Source organism: Sitodiplosis mosellana, unplaced genomic scaffold (genome assembly GCF_009176505.1).
Source record: "Sitodiplosis mosellana isolate CC-2019 unplaced genomic scaffold, AAFC_SMos_1.0 Smas_scaffold_6181, whole genome shotgun sequence".
Taxonomy (NCBI): Eukaryota; Metazoa; Arthropoda; class Insecta; order Diptera; family Cecidomyiidae; genus Sitodiplosis; species Sitodiplosis mosellana.
The window spans coordinates 1,324,162-1,343,800 of record NW_022601422.1 but is presented as its reverse complement, the minus strand read 5'-3'; the positions used below and the strand labels follow the sequence as shown (position 1 = coordinate 1,343,800).

Here is a 19,639-nt window from a genome sequence, read left to right as displayed (position 1 = left end):
TCCGATATGATATCCATGCGATTCGCGCATATATGGAATACACATTCACATCCATCGTCAGCATCCAAATTGTTCAATATTCGCGTTAAATATTGCAAGAGCATTCAAGCAGCTCTGCACTATTGTTGATATATTTTCATCGTTTTATGTATTTGTATGCGAACAAATCTTACAGTTTATACCATCCAGAGCGAGAGAGAATGAGAGACTGTTCAAATACTATGTAAATCCTACATAAAACTGATGATACAAACACCATCGAGATTTTCCTATATAAACTGAAATCAGAACAGTATGGAAAAAGAGCGAGAGAGAGAGAGAGAGAGAGAGGATTATGTAGTTTGGTTTGGCTTTTTCCCCCAAAGAAGTTTATCCCAATCCATTTCAGATCAGAGTTTTTCAATGTGGATATCCAAGTGCACTTTATGTACAATGGGGTAGTAGTAGCCTTTGGGCTATTGCTGGAAAATGTATTTTTGTTGTGTGTTGTGAGTGTGTTTTGGATGGATGGTTGGTTGGTTGGTCTGTCGGTCGATCGGTTGGTCGCTTTTGATGCCATTCTCTTTCTCACTTGTTCACCGCCATCTTTACTGGATTTCCGCATTGTGTTTCCTAATGTTGGACCATTGTTAAAATGGAAGGTGGCTGACACATAGAGTAGATAAGCACAACGCACATTCACTAGCTCGCGCACGAGAAGTGAGACGGTCGAAGCGAGAGGAAAGATTACGAAAAATCATCAATTTCTAATTTTAATTTGAGCTTGATGCATCGAAGTAAAGCCAAAGTGCTCACACATCGATAAGCGTAAGGGATCTCATTGCTTTCAATTTCGTTTGGTATTTGTTTTACTCTTTCTCTCACTTGGAAACTTGAAAAATGAACTCATTTATTTTTTTTCCGGTTTTCGTCCATTTTCAATGCTTTTCTCAAATACGATTGAGTCAGCATAGGAAAAAAATTCATGTTTTATTGCAGAAAGTCATCTCTATGGTTTTGCTATTCCATTTTACTTCTATTTTTTATCCGTTTTGTGTTGATCGGCTTTTGGGTTGAAACGAATTTAATGGTCAATTCTATTCTTTTTTTTTTCCACAGGCCAATAAAATGGGCTTGCCCAGTTTCTTTTGTCATAACGGAGTTGGCGATCCACTGGCAACTCCACCGCCAGCGCATTGCGGAATACCACCGTATCAACTAGATCCAAAAACAATGGGTAAGTTTGAAATGCACATTACTTTTTTTTTCGTTCAGTTTTGTTATGTTCGCTTTTGGCGAGACTCGGTTGTCATTTTGCCGCACCTGACTAAAAACTAACGCCGATTTACAATATTTACAACGAATCACATCAGCAGTAATTTTCCAAGATCGGCACACCTTCTAACCGAAATAAAATCGAAACGTGTCGAAAGCTATACTTTTCAAGTCGATCGAAATATTATAAAATACGCGATGCAAAGCACTTGTCTGAAGCTATAATTGACATTTGTCATTCAACGCATGCAAATCGCACTCTAAACAAAAATGGAAGCGGCGAAAAACCAAAACTTATTTTATAATTTCTTCATTGAGAATGGTTTTGTCGTCATTTGATGCAACTGCCGGAATGCGGTTTCATAATGATGCATTTCAGTGTTTCTCTTGCTCAATTTCGTCTGCTCTTCCCTATAACTCCTGATGTGACGATGTGTAAGAAGTTCTCTTACAATTATGTAATTACTAAATGGTTTACATGCATAGAATACTGCTCCAAATAGCACTTTATCCGTCAATTTAGCTCAAGCCATTTCGCTGAATCCGTTTGTCTACTCTCGAAACAGGCGACGTGCTCTTACACACAATATATACCGCTATGACAATTTTCGAATCGGCTCTCTCATATTTTTGTTGTTGTTTTCCCTATAAACAGAATTTCTTCCACATTTTCGTATAGTGAAAAACATAAATGATTCCGTCCAATCATAAATGTGCACGCAATTTTGTAGTTTCATTGAGCTACAACCGATTTTCTTTTCTTCTTCATCTCGTCGGTGTTTTGTTTTTGCTTTTTTGCGTGTGTATTTATTGCGAGATGTTGTGAAGAGACTACTTTATCGCACATTGTTGGCGTTCGTCGTCAAGCGTTCGTGCTGTTTTTTTTTCTCAACCGCCGAGCACGCTCTCTTGAGTGTCATGAATTTGTTCCTTTTTTTTTTAGTTTGGTTTTATTTTGTTGTGCACAGTACACAATTGCGCGCGCGAACACATAGCAGACGCAAAATGCATTCCAACCAAATCGGAGCACTTTAAAATATACGCACAATATGAACACTCTCTTTCTACAATTCATTTGCACATAAAAACGCTATTTTCTATTGAAATACATGGTATGTTTTGCTGTAAGTGTACAATTAAATGTGCTGCATAGACTAAATTACTTCAAGATTCAAGACGAGAAAACGACGAGAGAGAGAGAGAAAGAGAGAGAGAGAGAGAGAGAGAGAGAGAGAGACGGAGAGAGAGATAGAGAACAAAATAGGCGAATCGCAGTGTATTCGCATTCGTTCATTGAAATGAGAAAAAAAAACCATTCGAATAGAGCTATTATAATCAAAAACGCTGCAATATATTTTTATGCTATGTAGATCAAAAGTTTCATTTTGCATGTAATTTGCACAATATTTGTAGCTTAATGATGCATTTACATTTTTTCGCTGACGTTGTATTCTATCTCTCTCTCTCTCACACTTGATTTTTATTATTTTCCTTCATTCGTTCGACAACATTGTTACATTAGCAATATATTTTTCGATGTAGATTGAAAATGGAAAAAGTAGACAACAAAAAAAAGTATGACCGAATCGATCGTTACATTATGAGCAATTATCTTCTTCAATCATCCATTATGGCGCGTTTTGTAGGCTGCATCTTCAAATACAGATAACAAAAACACATTTAGAGGATGAGAAAAGAGAGAAAAAAAAAATGCTATAAAAATTGAATTTTCATATGACACAAAATCATAGCCACACACAAAAGGAACTTGTCTATTCAAAATGCCAGCCGATGAATTAATGATTTTTTTGTTTTTTTTTTTCGTTTCGCGCGATTGAAATTTTTGGAAGAAAAATCTATGAAATGAATAAGAACATATTTGAGAAAAAGACACAATTTTTTTTTCACAAGACCGAACCAAGAGAATAAAGCGAATGAAAATTATTTTTGGGTGGAAAGTGAGCAAGATAGAGAAAATCGCCGCATTTTTGGGCTGTGAACGCTGAGGTGGAAAAAGGTTCGAAACTGAAAAATGGCACAAAAAGTACTTGAGCTCTTCAAGAAACTCTGATTGTAGCTCATTAAAAACTAAACTCTCCATATTTCCCTCTCCCTCTCTCTCTCTCTCTCTCTCTCTCTCTCCATCCACCGCTCCTTCTCTAGCTTTTTTCCCTTTTGGTCGTATGTGGTGGTTCTTTCCTTCTTATCCATCCTCGACTGCATTCACCAATGAAATGGGATTTATGTGCTCAGTGTACCGATGTTTCAGTTTATGCCCTTTTTTTTTCTTATTTTCCGCTTGAGTTTAATACTTGGCAGCCAATAGAAATACGAAAATCACAAATACATTCGAAATTATTCCCGATTATCGTTCACGACAGTACTTGTTGTTGCTGTTGTTGCGGCTGCTGCTGCCCTTCAGCCAGAAAACTTGAAACTCACTCATTTAAGTGGTGTAGAAGTGTGGTGCGGTTTGGTGTTTATATATATATATATGCCTTTTTTTTTCCTTCTTTTTCTGTTGTTGCTCTCTGCTTTTTCGGTCCACAAATGTTTTATTCTCAATGTCGATTGTCTCCAATTTACCGCTTTTTGGTGCCTGGCCAAAAGATGTACTTGCGGTTGTGTGTTATTATTATTATTAGTTGAGGTTTTGTGTGTGTTTTTCGTTCGAATATCAACATTTTCAATTTTTTTTTTTTTTTTTCATTTCATGTCCCTTTTTTTACATGAAATCAATAGGTGATTTTGACTGAGTAAAATGTTTACTCTTACTCCTTGAGTAATTATTTCGCACACACTAACACATGTACACACTTATCGAGAGAGGTATTTTGGTTGGTATTATTACTTCCATATGCTGCGTTCACAAATGTCGTTAAACGAGCGAAAAGTGCTCGACGAGACGAAAATTATTATCGTCAAGTGGCCGATGCATTTAAACCAGCACGGCAAAAACATATTAATTCGTCGTCAATGTCAATTGTGAGCGAAAGCGAGAAAGAGAAAGAGAGAGAGAGAGAGAACGAAACACACTTGAACAATTCCGATTGAATTCGCAGTGGGATTATTACATTTTCTATTGGCACTTATGCTGTCGAATGTTTGTATTTTTTGGTAGATCTCAGGAGAAAAAAAAACGCGTCTTTTCAAAATGAGATTCTTTTCGTTAAAATAATTGAATGCGATGGAATTAAAGCGATGAAATTTTTTGTCGGCAGCGGTACAAATTGGACATGTCAATTAGGCAGCAATTGATTGAAATGTCGAGGAAAACATAATCGATGTAAAATGTTGTAGCTTATGAAAAAGAAAAACTCTTCATCTGTCGATGACACTCTTTTTTTCAAACCAACCGCGGTCGATGTATTTGTTGCCACTTATGGCTGTTTTCTTTGCAAATTTTTCTTCAATAAAACGCTTGTTTCTTCAATTTTATTAGCCAATAATCTTTTTCTATGCCATCATATCAAGCGTTCTTCAAATAAATGATTCAATTGTTCTCAAATTTGGTTCTCGAATCAGCCCAATTCGGATTTCCATTTCTTCTTCAGATTTCGTTTATTTCATCAAACGAAGCCTCATTATTCTCACTCTCTTTCCTTCTTTCCGATCTTTTTCGCCCTACTGTGCTTTCTCGTGTTCTCCTCTCGCTCTCGCTTCGTTTCTTCCAGTTTTCTTTTATTTCGTTCGGTTGAAAGATTGTGTCGCATAAAAACGCTGCTCCACATCATTGCAAATAGCAAGAACACATGGAGCACACACACATTTTCGAAGCGCATACACCATTTTCTATCGAATTCAAATCGGTCCGTTTGCTTCAATAAACATTTACGTTTCGAATTGGTTTTACCTCCTCCTTGTCCCCCCGCTCTCTCTATCTCTCTCTCTCTCTCTTGCGCTCATTGCTTCTATGCTCCTTTTGCTTCTGATGTTTGATTTTGAACAGAAATTTGTATATAAATCGAAAATACATAGCATAAATAAATTATCATAAATGAATTAGGTGCAGCGTTTATCAGCGAATCAAATCGTTGAAGTCGATCCCAGGAACGAAAGAAAAAGGATGTTGAAATAGCAATGATGCAATCGATGAACAACATGTTGGATGAAGCCTAGTATACAGTTCGCTGTGTGAAAAAAAAAACTCGGTGCAAAAAATTTCGGTTTGGCAAAATTTTCGAGATGAATGCCATTTCTTTTTTTCGCACGCGAACTTTAAACTGGGCTTGAACGGCAAAAATGTACTTCTTCTTAAGAAAAAAAAAAACAATTGATTTGCAAGTAATTTTGAATTGACGTTTCGGTTTTTTTTTTCTTCTCCGAAAGCAAAACGAAGCACAGGCATGTTTACATTCATTTAAATTTATATGACAAGACAAACAACAAATAAACCAATTTATGTATTGTCGAAGACAAAAATCGATATGAAACACCGTTGGTTGAACGGTATATGAATAATTTTAGTTCGTAGATGGACGAATTGAAAGACGCTTAGCGGCAATTCTTCTCATACGGGATTTTCTCCTCAAATCCGACTTAAAAATGCCGATGGCTTTACCTTTTTTTCTGCTCCGTTCTTCCGTCGAAAATATTATAAAGGCTCCCCAATCCGATAAAGCTTCAATAAAAGGAGAGCCGGAGGGCGCAGAAAATGGTCTCATGTCGTTTTGCAAAACACATTCCAATGTGGAAATGCATTGAATTTTCTTTTCTTTTTTTTTGCTTTGTATTCCTTTCAGTATGTAAACCAATGTGAATTTTCATAATCGGCACGAACGCGCGCGCGCACACACACATACATGCATCAAATCATAACGTTTTGTTAGTTATTTATAAAATGGAATGTGCCAACCGAAGCGATTCTTATGGTTCAATAAGCTTTAATATCGATCAGCAATGTACGAGATTAATACATAAACGAAACTTATTCATCTATTGATACATATAAAAGATGTTTATGTGTAACCTGTTTTTTTTCTCGTCATACATGGCATACACCAGGAAAAAAGACAGAGACCATTTCCCAACACGAGAGAAAAATGATAACTTCAATCGAATCAAACGAACAGCGAATCGAATTTTTAGAAAAATCGAAACGAAAAAACCATACGAAAACCGTTGCGTGTTTTTTTTTTGTGCTTGGCGGCAAAAATATGCAATTATCAATTAAGCCTCTGAGAATAAATAATAAACTTTAGCGAAGTGTGTAGAAATAGGCACTTGAACTTGTTGTTGTAATCATGACATAAAAAATTGAAAGACAACAGTATGAAGTGTATTTTTTCTGTGAAACCATGCGCTAAAGTCCATATTTTACTCTGGGCAGTTCAATTTACCTTTATTGAATCGTCAACATCAAAATTGATTGCGCCAATAAATACGTGAATGTTAAAAATTTAAGTACTACTCCAAAAAACGCCTTCCAATCCGCAATGCAGCACAAATTCAACACTTGCATTGTTTCATGTCGATTCTTTTTTTGTTTTTGTTTTTGTGCACATCATTCTTCAATGAATTTCCATCCCTTTTGCATTTTTTTTTTTCATTATGCCATTAGTAGATTAACTTGTCTACGGTGTGTTCGCGCTTGCACTTGTGTCGCAACATGAAACTCGCCACTGAATCGTCAAACGTCAATGCAATAATTACTCAAAAACACTATCGAAAATAAACTCGGTACTCGTTTTCAAACATCACAATGGTTCCTTTCATCCAGAACAGAACAGAAGAAATAAACATTCTATTCATTCGACGAGATTTTTACTCGAATCATCAAAACATCATTTACCGGGTACAATAGTTGAAATTTGTTTTTGGTACTACTTCGTTCCATTTTTCAGCTTTTATTTAATGCAGAAGAATTCAAGCAAAAGAAATGCCATTGAATTTTTCCGACGTTGCATTTGTTTTTCAAATTAATCTGCTACCGAGAACAATTGAAACCAATTTTTTTTTTCAAGTTTGATCATTGGTCTGTGAACATTTTAAGTGCAAAAAAGAAAATGTGAATGCATTTATATCCTTGAATATTTCTTCAATGCAAAAATCGTTGAAAATATTTCGATGCAACCAAGTTGGTTGAACCAACCACAAATAACGCAGAAGAAACAATAGCGTCAAAAGGTGAAATTGAATAATTGGAGAAAAAACATGAAAAATTAAAAATCAAGTTTCCACAAAGGTGTGGTGGTTTCAGCATTTTTTTGTTTTTGTTTTTTGGTTAAAATTATTTCATTTTTCAATCAGTTAATGTTGGGATTTCGGCGAATTCGGAATTTAAATTGAATTTTTGAAAGAAGAACAAATGAAAAATAATTCATTGATATTTTGTAATTAAAGCCCATGAATGGAATATACACTCTGTATAAGCGTTCAATCGTGTTTATTTCTTTTATTTATTGACAGTAGAAAACAACAGCGTCCGATCGGCCATCGGTTTCGAGAGTATTGTGCTTTGCTCTGATCTCGTTTAAAGAGACGAACCAAACAAAAACAAAACAACAGAAATCGTTCTTTATTCGGCCTCTTGTTGAACACAAAGAATAATGGGCAACAACGATGCGACTACTGTTCATCAAAAATCGTTTTGAATGCGCTCAAATATACGACGAAAACGGAGAAAAAGAGAGAAGAAAAATAGGAAGCAACAACAAAATGAAATCGATATATATTTCTGTTATCGGTTAATCGATCAATAGTTGTTCATCTGCATGTAAATAACACAGTTTGCGCTCTTATCTGATCGCATTCCCTTTTTCTCCGTGTGTGTGTGTGTGTGTGTGTGTCAGAGAGATGAATAAGCGAATACGAGGATTGCACCTCACAAAACATGCTTTATAAAGGATACAAGGGAAGGAGCGAGAGGGAGAGAGAGAGAACGAGAATGAAATTGGTTCGATGCTGTAAAATAATTGCCAAGCATAGATTACGAACATAGCTATAATGTAATCACTGGCGATGATCAGCGTAACAAGACATAATGTACGAAACGAAAAAACACAACAGTTGTCGTTCCATTGAGCTGCGATCGTGAAGGGAGACACTTCTGACCGACCGGTGTTTACGTATGTGTTATGCTAAAAAGATTTCGACTGAACCGTGTTGCAAAAAAAATAAAACCATGTCGTTCTCGCATTGACAAAGATTTTTTTCGGGGGACTGAACCACTTGAAAAACTGTCGTGAACAAGGTATTTTTTTAGCGAAAAAAATCGCCGTGATTTCCGAAAAGTCGTGGATTTTGGTAGCATCATACATTAAATCGGTTGAAAGTGAAACTTGTTAACATGCGAAAAAAGTCTCGCATTGACATTGGGGTTTATTACATCAATATTATTGCAAATCTATTCGGAACTATTGCGCTCACAAATCGCTTCATTAAACTTTTTATCTCATATTGCGATCTTTTCGGCCATTCATATCGGTCTGATAACTAAGCCAAGAACCTAAAGATTATCAAAGTTTTGGCGAAACGATTGGGTTACGCACGACATCATCAACACGTTTCACGCAAACTTTTCTGTTTTTCTTCTCTTCATTTCCTTCGTTTATTTTTTTTTTCTCGTTTATTTTCTTGTCTTCACGTTTTTTTTTTTTCTGAAATTTCAAAATGTTATGCACAACGTAGAAGGTGAATGCGCGCACGATCAGCAGGGTAAAATCAATCGTTGCAAAAAAAAAGAAACAAAAGAGGAACGTTCATCAACAGCATCACATAGCCGACATTGAAGCACACGATATGAGAGAACCAGAACATATGTACGAATCCGACCGTACAAGAGATCTCAACGTGAGATAACGCCACGGAAATTTAAAGTGCTGCCTCGGTTTTTCGCTCGTTCTCGCTGTGTGTGTCTCTCTCTCTCTCTCTCTCTCTGTATTGAAAATATGATTAAACCGTACTAATAATGTCTACCTTCAGTTAAATGGGATAGACGGCGTAATGCAATGTCACCCAAACGGAATCGACTCGGTTCGAGAACAAATTCACGTGGCCGCCTTTTATTTTATAAATGTTATATATATTTTTTTGTTGTTGCTGCATGCTTCTTCTCTCTTTGCATAAATTTTAATCTCTGGATCTTTCGTTTAGCAGTGCAGTTGTTTGGTTCGTTCGCTCACTCACTCACTCCCTGTGCGACTTGCATTTAGTGTGTGTGTGTATACTTTAGTTGATTACATAATATTACTTACTTTCGATTTATCTATTGTCACATATACTCAGCGGAAGGCCAAATCCCGATCATCATCTGGGGACAAGCCACGATATTCAGGGGACGAACGAGTGAGAGAAAGAACGATACTGTGAGATTTGAATGAAAAAAGGCAGTAAAAAAAATAAAAATAAAAGGACACTGTGCGCAACAATGTGTCGCACGAATCCATATCATTACATGACGATTTATGTATGTATTGCTCTGTGTTCACGGTGCAAAACGGATGATGGGCACAAAAACAAGCCAAACAATAGCCACCAACAAGCAATATACTAAACGCTTTATTTTTAATATCATACCATTGCTACCATACGCACGTCAGCCGTATGATCGCATCGACCATAGAAGAAATTGAGTCAGGCAAATTGAGAGAGAGAGAGAGAGAGAGAGAGAGAGAGAGAGAGACCGGGTATTGAAAAAAACCCCGTGAATTGGTTGCGTATATTTATTCATTATTTGTGATGACATATTAGTGAAATAGATTTAATAGAGGGTCACATTATGCTGCGATAAATACTCAATGAAATTTGGCATCGGTTTTCAAGGTAGGCAGCAACAACAGCAACAGAGGAAGAATATACCGAATCGTTTAAATGCACAGCATGTTCCACCAATATTGCTGGCAAATACTTATAAGAGAAAGTGTATACGTGTATTGTGCTGCCCTAACTAAAATTTTGCCATGGCTTTTAAAAATAGTACACACACAGACACACATTCTCATCTAATAGTGAACTATTAACAGTGGCGTCAACAACTGCAACGGATAATTGTAAACAATACTCGCAATAATGCTATGAGGAATACACAGAGAGACAAAGAGATGATGACAGAATTTATAAAAAAAAAAATCCATACACACACACACACACACACATACAACATACACGACTAAAGACTGCTAATGTGAAATAGAAACTTGCATGCAAATAGAGTAGGGTGAAATTTCAGGAGGAAGGAAGGGCGAACGACCGAATGAAATAGAAGTATGCATGAAGTGCATGATGATAAATGCAAACAATACGGAACTTAAAATAACACAAGGGGTTAACAATGAGAGCCGAACGAACCGATGAATGGAGAGAAAGAGAGTAGGGAAAAAACGAAACGCGTCTAAGCCACTATTTTACCATTGTGTTTGCACTCAATATAGTTCACTGCACCGTCTAATTTAAGTGGTTGGATCGAAGAGGCGCATCCCAATGACATCGTTTCTCACCACAGTTTGAATTACACGACTACTAAAACACCACCAAAACCCAGCACACACACACACAACTCATGTAAATACACCGAATTTTCGGTTTAGATAATTTGTCAGCAAGCTAATATTGAAATGATTTATTGCTTTTGGAGTGGATGCCATCACATTGGTTATTTTCTTTTAATTCTTCATTTACTGAATTTATTAATTCTTTTCATTTATTGACATTTTTCGCTCCTCTCTGGATTATTTTATTGAACAAAAATAGTTCTTTTGTCTTTCTCAATAAATTGCCAATAAGTTATTTGATATTGGAATTTCTATAAAACTTTATTCAAATACTTTGGCCAAATTGATATGCTTCCATTCAGGCAAAATGCAAACATTTCGGTGCATAAAAAAGTCTGTCTCTATTATATTTCCATTTGTATATTCTCCCTTCACGATTTGAACACAATTTTCATGATTCACATCAAACAATCGTTTACCGATCAACAATCGACTTTGCGCAAAAGACAAACTCTTCAATCGCATTTCCCTAGCTGCTCTTATTTGCTTTGTCCTTATTCCTGTCCTGGGTATCGGTTTTACTGTGGCTCACCAAACGTTGGTAGTAGTTGAGCCTCTCTCACTTTCTGGTGGTTTCCATCCTCTTTCACATTCACCGCACATAAGTACCGGGGCCGAATTACACGGGATATTTATATCTATTAGCATTTTAGTTATGAATTATGACTTATAATACAAAAATAAATATTTTTATTATTTGTAATCCAACACGGATCAGATCACGGTGCAAATAAAAAGAGAGACAGACCCAAACGCTTGACAATAGCAAGAGTAAATTAGACGCACATCAAATCATACACGCACTCTTTTCATTTGTTAAAGTTATTATATGTATTGAATGTGTAAGAGAGTTAGTGTGTGTGTGGCTGAGGCAGAGTAAAAATGGGAGAGGAACATGAAATAAGCCGCTTTACACGGAATAAAATAGAACAGAGATGGCACATGGTGAATAGTAAATAATCATAATAATAAATGAAATCATATTTCGAGTGGAACAAAATGAACAAGGACGGCGACGACGACGACGATGATGATGATGATGTTGTGATGAAAAGAAGGAAAAAAATGGAACAAATAGCGCATGAAAATATTAAATTGTGATGATGTGTGGCACACGATTATAATGATGTTGTTGATGAGTGGTGTGGTTCGGTGTGTGTGTGTGTGATTGAGTGAGACAGACGAGCCGTGCAAAACGACACCGAAACTCCCCGAACTCAAATGGCAAGACGATCTTCAAACAAAAAATCCATTTGACTTGCAACTGAACAAGAGGAAAAAGTCGGAAAAATTAGCAGCCGCAACAGCATGGGTAGAGAGAGAGAGAGAGAGAGAGAGAGAGAGAGCAAAAAAAATGACTGCACTATGTGTATTGTATTGTACGTGTTGAGAGGATTTTGGTATTTTAGCCGGTTCAATTGAATTGAAGTTATTGTTTGTTCTGTGGCCGCATGCGATGTTATTATTGATACTTTTCCGCTTGATAGCTGCAAGTTTCAAGTGGTATACATACAGTTATTTCTTTCTCTATTTCGCTAACATGTTTGTGTGTGCCTGTAATCAAACCAAACCTATGATGTAAACAATCAAGTGGTTTATTAGTCTTTCTGACTTTTACCACATATAGAAGGCAAACAAATATCGATAGACGTTATCCAAAATGCGAATAAATAATTTATTTAACGGTGTTGACATATACAAATACAACCGAATTTATCCAAAAAGTTGGTGTCAGCACCATTATGGTTCATCTCCTTTTTAGATGACATTTAGAGGTCATGCTTTCTCTGTGCATCCTTCATCACTTATCAATACAATTTTAGAATTGATTCCAACGATTTGATCGAAATGAAATGAAAGAGAACTTGATATCAAAAATGAAAGAAAAATATGATTAAAAACAGAAGAAAATACAAATGACTTCCAAAATCGGTCCATTGGTCTTTGTATATCAGTCGATATTTCGTAATGAATGGACAACAGCACAATCATCTTCTTTTAGCGTTAGAAAAAGGTTTGTTCACTATCCACATAACAGACAAACATCGTATGAATGCTAATGTTCGTGTTGTGTTGTTTTAAATGAAACACTGGCTGTAAATAAGTCTATATCAGATTTTATGTAAAATTAAATCGATCACAACGATTGAAAACCAATCAATAAATTGACTCCTCGTGAGCTGCAAATAGAAATCAATATTTTCAGAGAACGTACAGGGTGGGCCAGAATAACTGTCGGTTTTATTTTCAAGTATGAATTACACATTGTTCAAGATAATTGGGTACTTGTTTTTGCATGTGGTAGATGCGGTCTAAATATTTTTATTCCAGCCACCAAATTTGGTTTTCCAAAAATATTGGTCGAGTTATAGCCATAGATGTGCCGGAAAAAAAAAATTACGCATGGCGCGCATCATTTTCAAGGAATCTACACACGAATCCTTATTTTTCCTTTGAAGGATTGCGAGCTAAGTTGTGGCCAAATAATCGTTGGATCATTGCCTTCGAAAGCCAATGGAAGGCATGTGGCCAAACAAAATAATTCTAGAGAAAATGGCAGCCATTAATCAATGTTCATGAAATCACATTCTTCTGATTTTAGCACATTTTCGTTCACTAATTTTTTTATATATAGAGTTATTGTAAAGCAAGGGAACGTTATATGCAATTCTTTTTCATTGCGTTAAATAGCATACAATACTAATGAATGAAATCGTAAGCAATTGAACAATCGTAATTAACAATGTATAGAAATCTTGATCTTTCAAACAATATTTTTCGTGGCGCGCAACCGTTTTTGGGAGTTTTAGACACCAAATTGACAGTCATTTGTATTTGAATTTAAATCAAACTGGTGGTTACGCAATCTTTGAACCCTTATTATCTATTGACAAAAATATCCGAAAAATTATTTAAACTTTGACGTGAATACCGACTATGTATTGATGTTCAAAAATTACGTTTAAACGCGCTTCTGATTGGCAACGTATCCCATTTGGCGCTATTTCAGAAAAAGTATGCATTTTGATCAAGTGTTTATTGGTAAATAAGTTACGTAGAACATCAACAAATATAACGGTAGGCAGTTGGTTTATATCGTATTTAAAAAATAAATTTAGAAAAAAGACCGACAATTATTCTGGTCCACCCTGTACGTTGTGAATTATATCCGTCACCGTACCCGCGAACTGCACTTGCGAATGGTTTAAACTACAAAATAATACAAATACGCCTTAGTGCTCGGCTATAGCTATTTGTGGGCGAAAGCTGGCTAGAGTGAGCGAGCAAGCGAACGACCAAGCGATGAGAACATCAAAAGTAGAACGTATGTTATGCATATTTAAGTGCCACAAAACTCGTGCGCATTAAACATCAAACAACAATTCTGATTTCCGACTTTATTTGAATCTTTTTGGAATATACATTTCCATCCTGCACATGATATGGCTCATGGCTGTGTCATGCATCGATTTCAGGCACTCTAGCGTATACGTTGTTTTTTTTTTTCGTCGCATTCTCAACGGTATTTGTATAAGCAAAAAAAAAAAAAAAAAAAAAATTTGGGCCACGGGTATTGAGTTCAATCGATAATGCTTTTTTGGGATGTTGTCACTGTTGTTCATCAAACAGTGTCGAAAAAAAAAAAATTCGCAATTCAGTTGAGATAATTCAAAATCAAATGTTAATGGCCAAAATATAATTTTGCGACCAGACGCGTATAAATAGACTCACTGTTACTCATGCACGGATTAATTTGACAATAGCTCTGTTAGCGATCGATAACGAAATCGACAATGTGGCCCAAATTAAAATACATTGACTTAATCCAAAAAAAAAAAGAGTCACACATTTTGGCTCATAAACGAATCGAAATATGATCGAAGCGCAGTATCATCTCAACAATTCATTGACTATAGCTTTGAACCGACACCGACTCCAAAACAAAATGTACGACACATAATTCCAAGCATACACAAAACACACCGCATTGAATGTATATTAGATTGGGTCGTATCACAATCTAATATATACAGTTTTAAGCATGTATGAACATTCTTATTACATCGAGCTACGCATTGGCTATGTGATGTGTGCTCTGTTTTTTTTTTTTCATTTCATTTTTTTTTCTTTGCTGTTACTGTTGTCAATGCTGTGTTGATTTTGCCGCATTTTTTTTTTCGATTCGTTCAGAGATTTTAATGAAAGATAGAAAATGTGCTGCGTTCGTAGATTTCTTTATTCAGCGAATATTCAACATACGTATTTTTCCTGTCTCGCTCGCTCGATCTCTTTCGTTCAATGCCTGTGCTCTGTGTATTGTTGCCTGATTGAAATTGAAGGGGTGTATTTCCATTCTTTGCATGTACTCTTGATTTCACATTCGATACGGATCGACAATTTTTGCGCGCGTAAATATCCCTTTCGCTCTCGCGCATCAACGTATTTGTTGTTGCCCTCTCTTGCGTACGCTACAGAATGTATCAGCAATTTAAAGATTTTGCAATGGCTGATAGTAATGAAAAAAGCCAATATCATACATTTTTTTTTCACATTTACGAGATGTGGCCCTTAATCTATCTCGCATATTTTCATTCAACTAAAATTGGTTTGGTGAACAAAACTATGCTTCTTTTTTTTTGTTCCATCGATAAAACATGATTCCGAAAAAAGCGAGAAAAAAATCCTTTCATGGCGCATCGAACAACATAAAAAGAGTTTGAACAGGAATAAAAGTGTGTGTGTGTTTTTTTTCAAATTCAAACAAAAATTTAAAGAACCGATCCATGATACCATGTAATTTGTTCAAATACATGGGAAAACTTGTGCTGTAAATTAAATGGCATGGTTCACAGCACATCGCACAGATCGTTTATTATCAATGACCAAATGAGCGAGCGAGAGAGCGAATCGAAAAACGGGATTAAAAACTCAAATCGACAACAACGCAACAATAGCTGGAAATCATCATGAAAATGAACATTATTCAAGGGGCCCCATTCGTTGATGCACACGCGTTCTCTCTCTCTCTCTCTCTCTCTCTCTCTCTATTTTTTAATACAAATAAATCCGCTCATCAAATCCACTATTGACAGAGAAGTACATGCGAAGAGAAAAAGCGAAAGAAAAAAACGGAATGAAATTGAATTTTAAAGAAAATTACCAAGTGAACAATGAAAGCCGGTAAGTTTACAGGTTCATTTATGGGATGTCATTCGAATGAACTGAACTCGATTCATTGAATCCGCACCATTCAACACATTTTCAGTCTTCTTGAACGATTTGAAAAAGATGAACGTTTGACATCTGTTCGTCAGAATAAATTTACGAGAAATGTTCATGAGTATTTTGTGCTGAAGATGGAGAAAAGAGTTTCAGCAACATTTACCGAGATTCCATAAGACCCAATTACTCACAACAATATTCGGTTATAATATTCGTGCCAAGAAGTCTAGTGGCAAGACTCTATTTCCACTAATCATTTCCATGCACGTCATGTATAAATTCGGTGAATAACCGCTATCAAAATATCAGAAAAACCACGAGACAGCTTAAATCCAGGCAAATCAAAGACTTTAATATTCCGTCTAACTATCTTCTAGTAGATCTCATTTGATCTAAATACGTGTGCGAATTAAATGTGTGCCACACCGAATTATGCAACTATCTGAACATATGACAGAAAATTGTGTGTTTCAACAATTGACAAATGGAGAGGTAGTATAGTCGCTAAGCCGTTATTAACCCCTCGAAATAGATATCAATTAGAAATAAAAAAAAAAATTTCATCCAAAGAAAAGAACGACATGCGTTTATAGTTCGGTTCTCATTCATTTTAAATCGACAATGATAAAATCGTGTGTGGCAACGATTCGCTTTCACTTTTCACTCACTCGCTCATGCATTTTGGGGTGAGAGCGTGCACTAGTCGATCTCATTGAAATATTGTCATCAAATAAAATAAAATAAAATGCCAAATTGGATATGCAATTTCATCCTTTCTCTCTCTCTCTCTCTCTCTCTCTTGCTCTGTGTATGTGCCCCATTATGGCGTTGTGTTGTTTGTTTGTGACTCGGTACACGGCGGTGACACAATGAACAAATGTTGTACAATAAACATGTGCCTATCCTTCAAGCCGGTCGACATTGTCTATTTTGTCATCATTATTACGTTGATCAATTTGCTCTCGTTTGTGTGTGTGTGTGTGTGTGTGTGTGTGTGTGTGTGTGTGCGTTTCTTTCAAAACCGTTCGGGGCAACGGTATATTGTTAAGCAAGAGAGCATACAACATTTAAATCCCTAATTACGTTCGATGATGTACATCATTTTCTTTATTTAACATTGGATTTAACAATGTCCCAGTGAGTAACAATGTACCGCATATCGATTTTTTTTGTCATTTGAAATTAGAGCAGCGTTTTAGTTTTTTTTTTTCTGTTGTTGTTCGATTCGGTCCTAATAATCAGTTCGTTTTTAACCTGGTAACGGGTTTTCATTCCTTCTTCTTCTTCTTTCTTTATCCAATTTCCCGCGGCTTGTCATCATCAACGAGACATTTTACAATCATATTACGACTTAATTGAATTGATAATGCCATTTGCAAATGATAGGGTGAAATGAATACTGCGTCGTTTAAAATTTTGCACACAACAAAATATGCGTTTAATCGCTTCGAAATGCAATCGGGTTCATTTGTGACGAAGAAAGGAACTTAGAAAGGATTAAAAAAAAAAAAGTTTTACGGCATTCATCAAATCGCTTTCGAATCAATTTTGATGTAATGCTGAGTCAGTGCCCCGCATGAATTACACCGAATTTCCAAACGACAACAACACAAAAAATGTGCATTTACCGGTTTCATTATGAATTTTTTGATGCATCAAATTTAATAAGAATATTAATAATTCGCACAATGATTTGACTTCAAGTGAACAATCCGAACGACAATTTGTAAACGAGTCCTAATATTTCATATATGTTTGTGTGCTGATTCATGAAATATTTGGCTCGTTTAAAACGGCGTGAAGCCGAAAATGTAATGAAAATGGGCACACGTCTTCGTCGACGCAAAATGAACAATTCAATTGCATTTTTTTTTTTTTTGAGTTCAATTCAATTGTTGTCATTTTAATATTAAATTCCACCTGAGTGGATCTGATGAAAAAAGACTGCTCAATCTTGATAGCAACAAAAGAAAAGAACGACTTTGAATAAAAAAAAAAATGGATTGTATTGAGGCAAAGGAAGCAAAATATATTTGTTTCTTCGATGACAATCAGTTTGTGATGCATTCGAGTCGAGGGACGAAAAATACGGATAAAATACAAATCGGTGCTTTGTTTGTGACGTTATTATGTGGCAAACCATTGACGCACCTCTTCAAAATTCATTTGAGTTTCATGTCGTCTTTTGATATAAAGTCCTCTTTTTATTGCAATTATATGATGAAATCCCCCTGATTTCTCCGAATTTCACTTCGATACACAGTTTGTTATCGAATAACTCCAAAGAACACAATCATTGCTTCCCAAGGTAAATTTAAAGAAAAACATTTCTTCTTTTTATTTTCACTAAAATAACCAAAAAAAGATATGTCGTTTGCAATGGTTTCGTAATAAATCCTCATCAAAGAAAAAAAAATATTACAGAACTGTTTGCGTATGCGTTATAAAAACATCAATAAAACTGTAAACTATAAAAAGAAATACGTTTGCCGATATTCCCATGGGCAATGATTGCTAAAAAAGATATCCACAGAGATAGAGATAGAGATAGAGAGAGGGAGAGGGAAAGAGCGAGAGATATCGCAAATGATAAGATTAGTAATGAGTTTATTATTAGCTGTTAGAATGCATTTGTGTGTGTGTGTCGACTCAAACCTAGAGAGAGAAAAAGAGCCGAATCGAATCCGAGTGCTTTATTGATCATCATCATCGAAGGTTGATGCACAAACAAACAAAAAACCAATGTCATATTATTGTTATCAAAAACACATCGCATTTTTATTGCTGTGGCAATAAAATATTACGCCTGTATATGCGATGCGTAAATCATATCAATGGTTCTAATTGGTTTCGATGCGGTTGATTAAATTGATGTTATGACTCAGGTTTGTGATTAATCAGCCTATATTCGTGTGTGCGTGTCGTTGCACACTCTCATCGTTCCATATTTTCTCTCTCTCTCTCTCTCTCTCTCTCTCTTTCTCTCTCTCTCTTTCTCTCTCTCTCTCTCTCTCTCTCTCTCTCTCGTATCGAATACGGCAACAACCGATACAATTGTCGAGCCTGTGGCTTCTACAAGCGGTCAACCGACAAAAGTGTTGTATTCTAACGATTGTGACGATTACAGGAAGTCAATTTTCAAACACGCAATCTCTAAATCGATGTTATTACACACGAAATTTTTAGGTGTTAATTCCTTTGAATTATTCATTCTAACATAAATGTGAAGAAAGATAAATGAATACCAAAACAAAGCAAAACCCCACCAAACTAAATTGGACGCAGCTGCTGCTGCTGCTGATTAAACCCATAATTAAGCAAATGCTTAAATGTAACATCATCGTTTTCAACACTCATTCTTTTCGGTTTGAATAATAATCATCTCTATTTCTTGGGCGCTTTTATCGTTATGAAAGGAGTTGGTCTTCATTTGCCCCTGAGGAATTAAATACGCTGCGAGGAATAAAATACCGTTTTTAGAATAAATCATCGACAAAGGCGTATCACTTTCCAGTGCGTGCGTGTTTTTGATTCCAATCGACCAATTTTTCAATGGTTTTAAGCTTATGAAAAATTTACGATAAACATTTTTTTTGTTTATACATTTAATCCTTTTCACCCAATTGAAGCTACTGACATTCAACGGAAGCAGCACCAAAACATGCATTCCA

At 35.8% G+C, this 19,639-nt stretch overlaps 1 protein-coding gene across 6 annotated transcripts in view; it reads left to right on the top strand.

Annotated features, from left to right (window-relative positions):
• The window catches only part of LOC129576392 (protein pangolin, isoforms A/H/I/S), a 131,835-nt gene that overhangs the window by 79,235 nt on the left and 32,961 nt on the right, over positions 1–19,639 (top strand). For all 6 annotated transcript variants that reach the window (XR_008688882.1, XM_055461489.1, XM_055461491.1 and 3 more), the window contains exon 6: positions 1,099–1,216. Coding sequence is in view for 5 of the 6 variants with exons in the window: in XM_055461489.1 (XP_055317464.1) it covers positions 1,099–1,216 (118 nt within the window). In the remaining variant the exon portion in view is untranslated. The remainder of the gene's footprint in view (positions 1–1,098; positions 1,217–19,639) is intronic.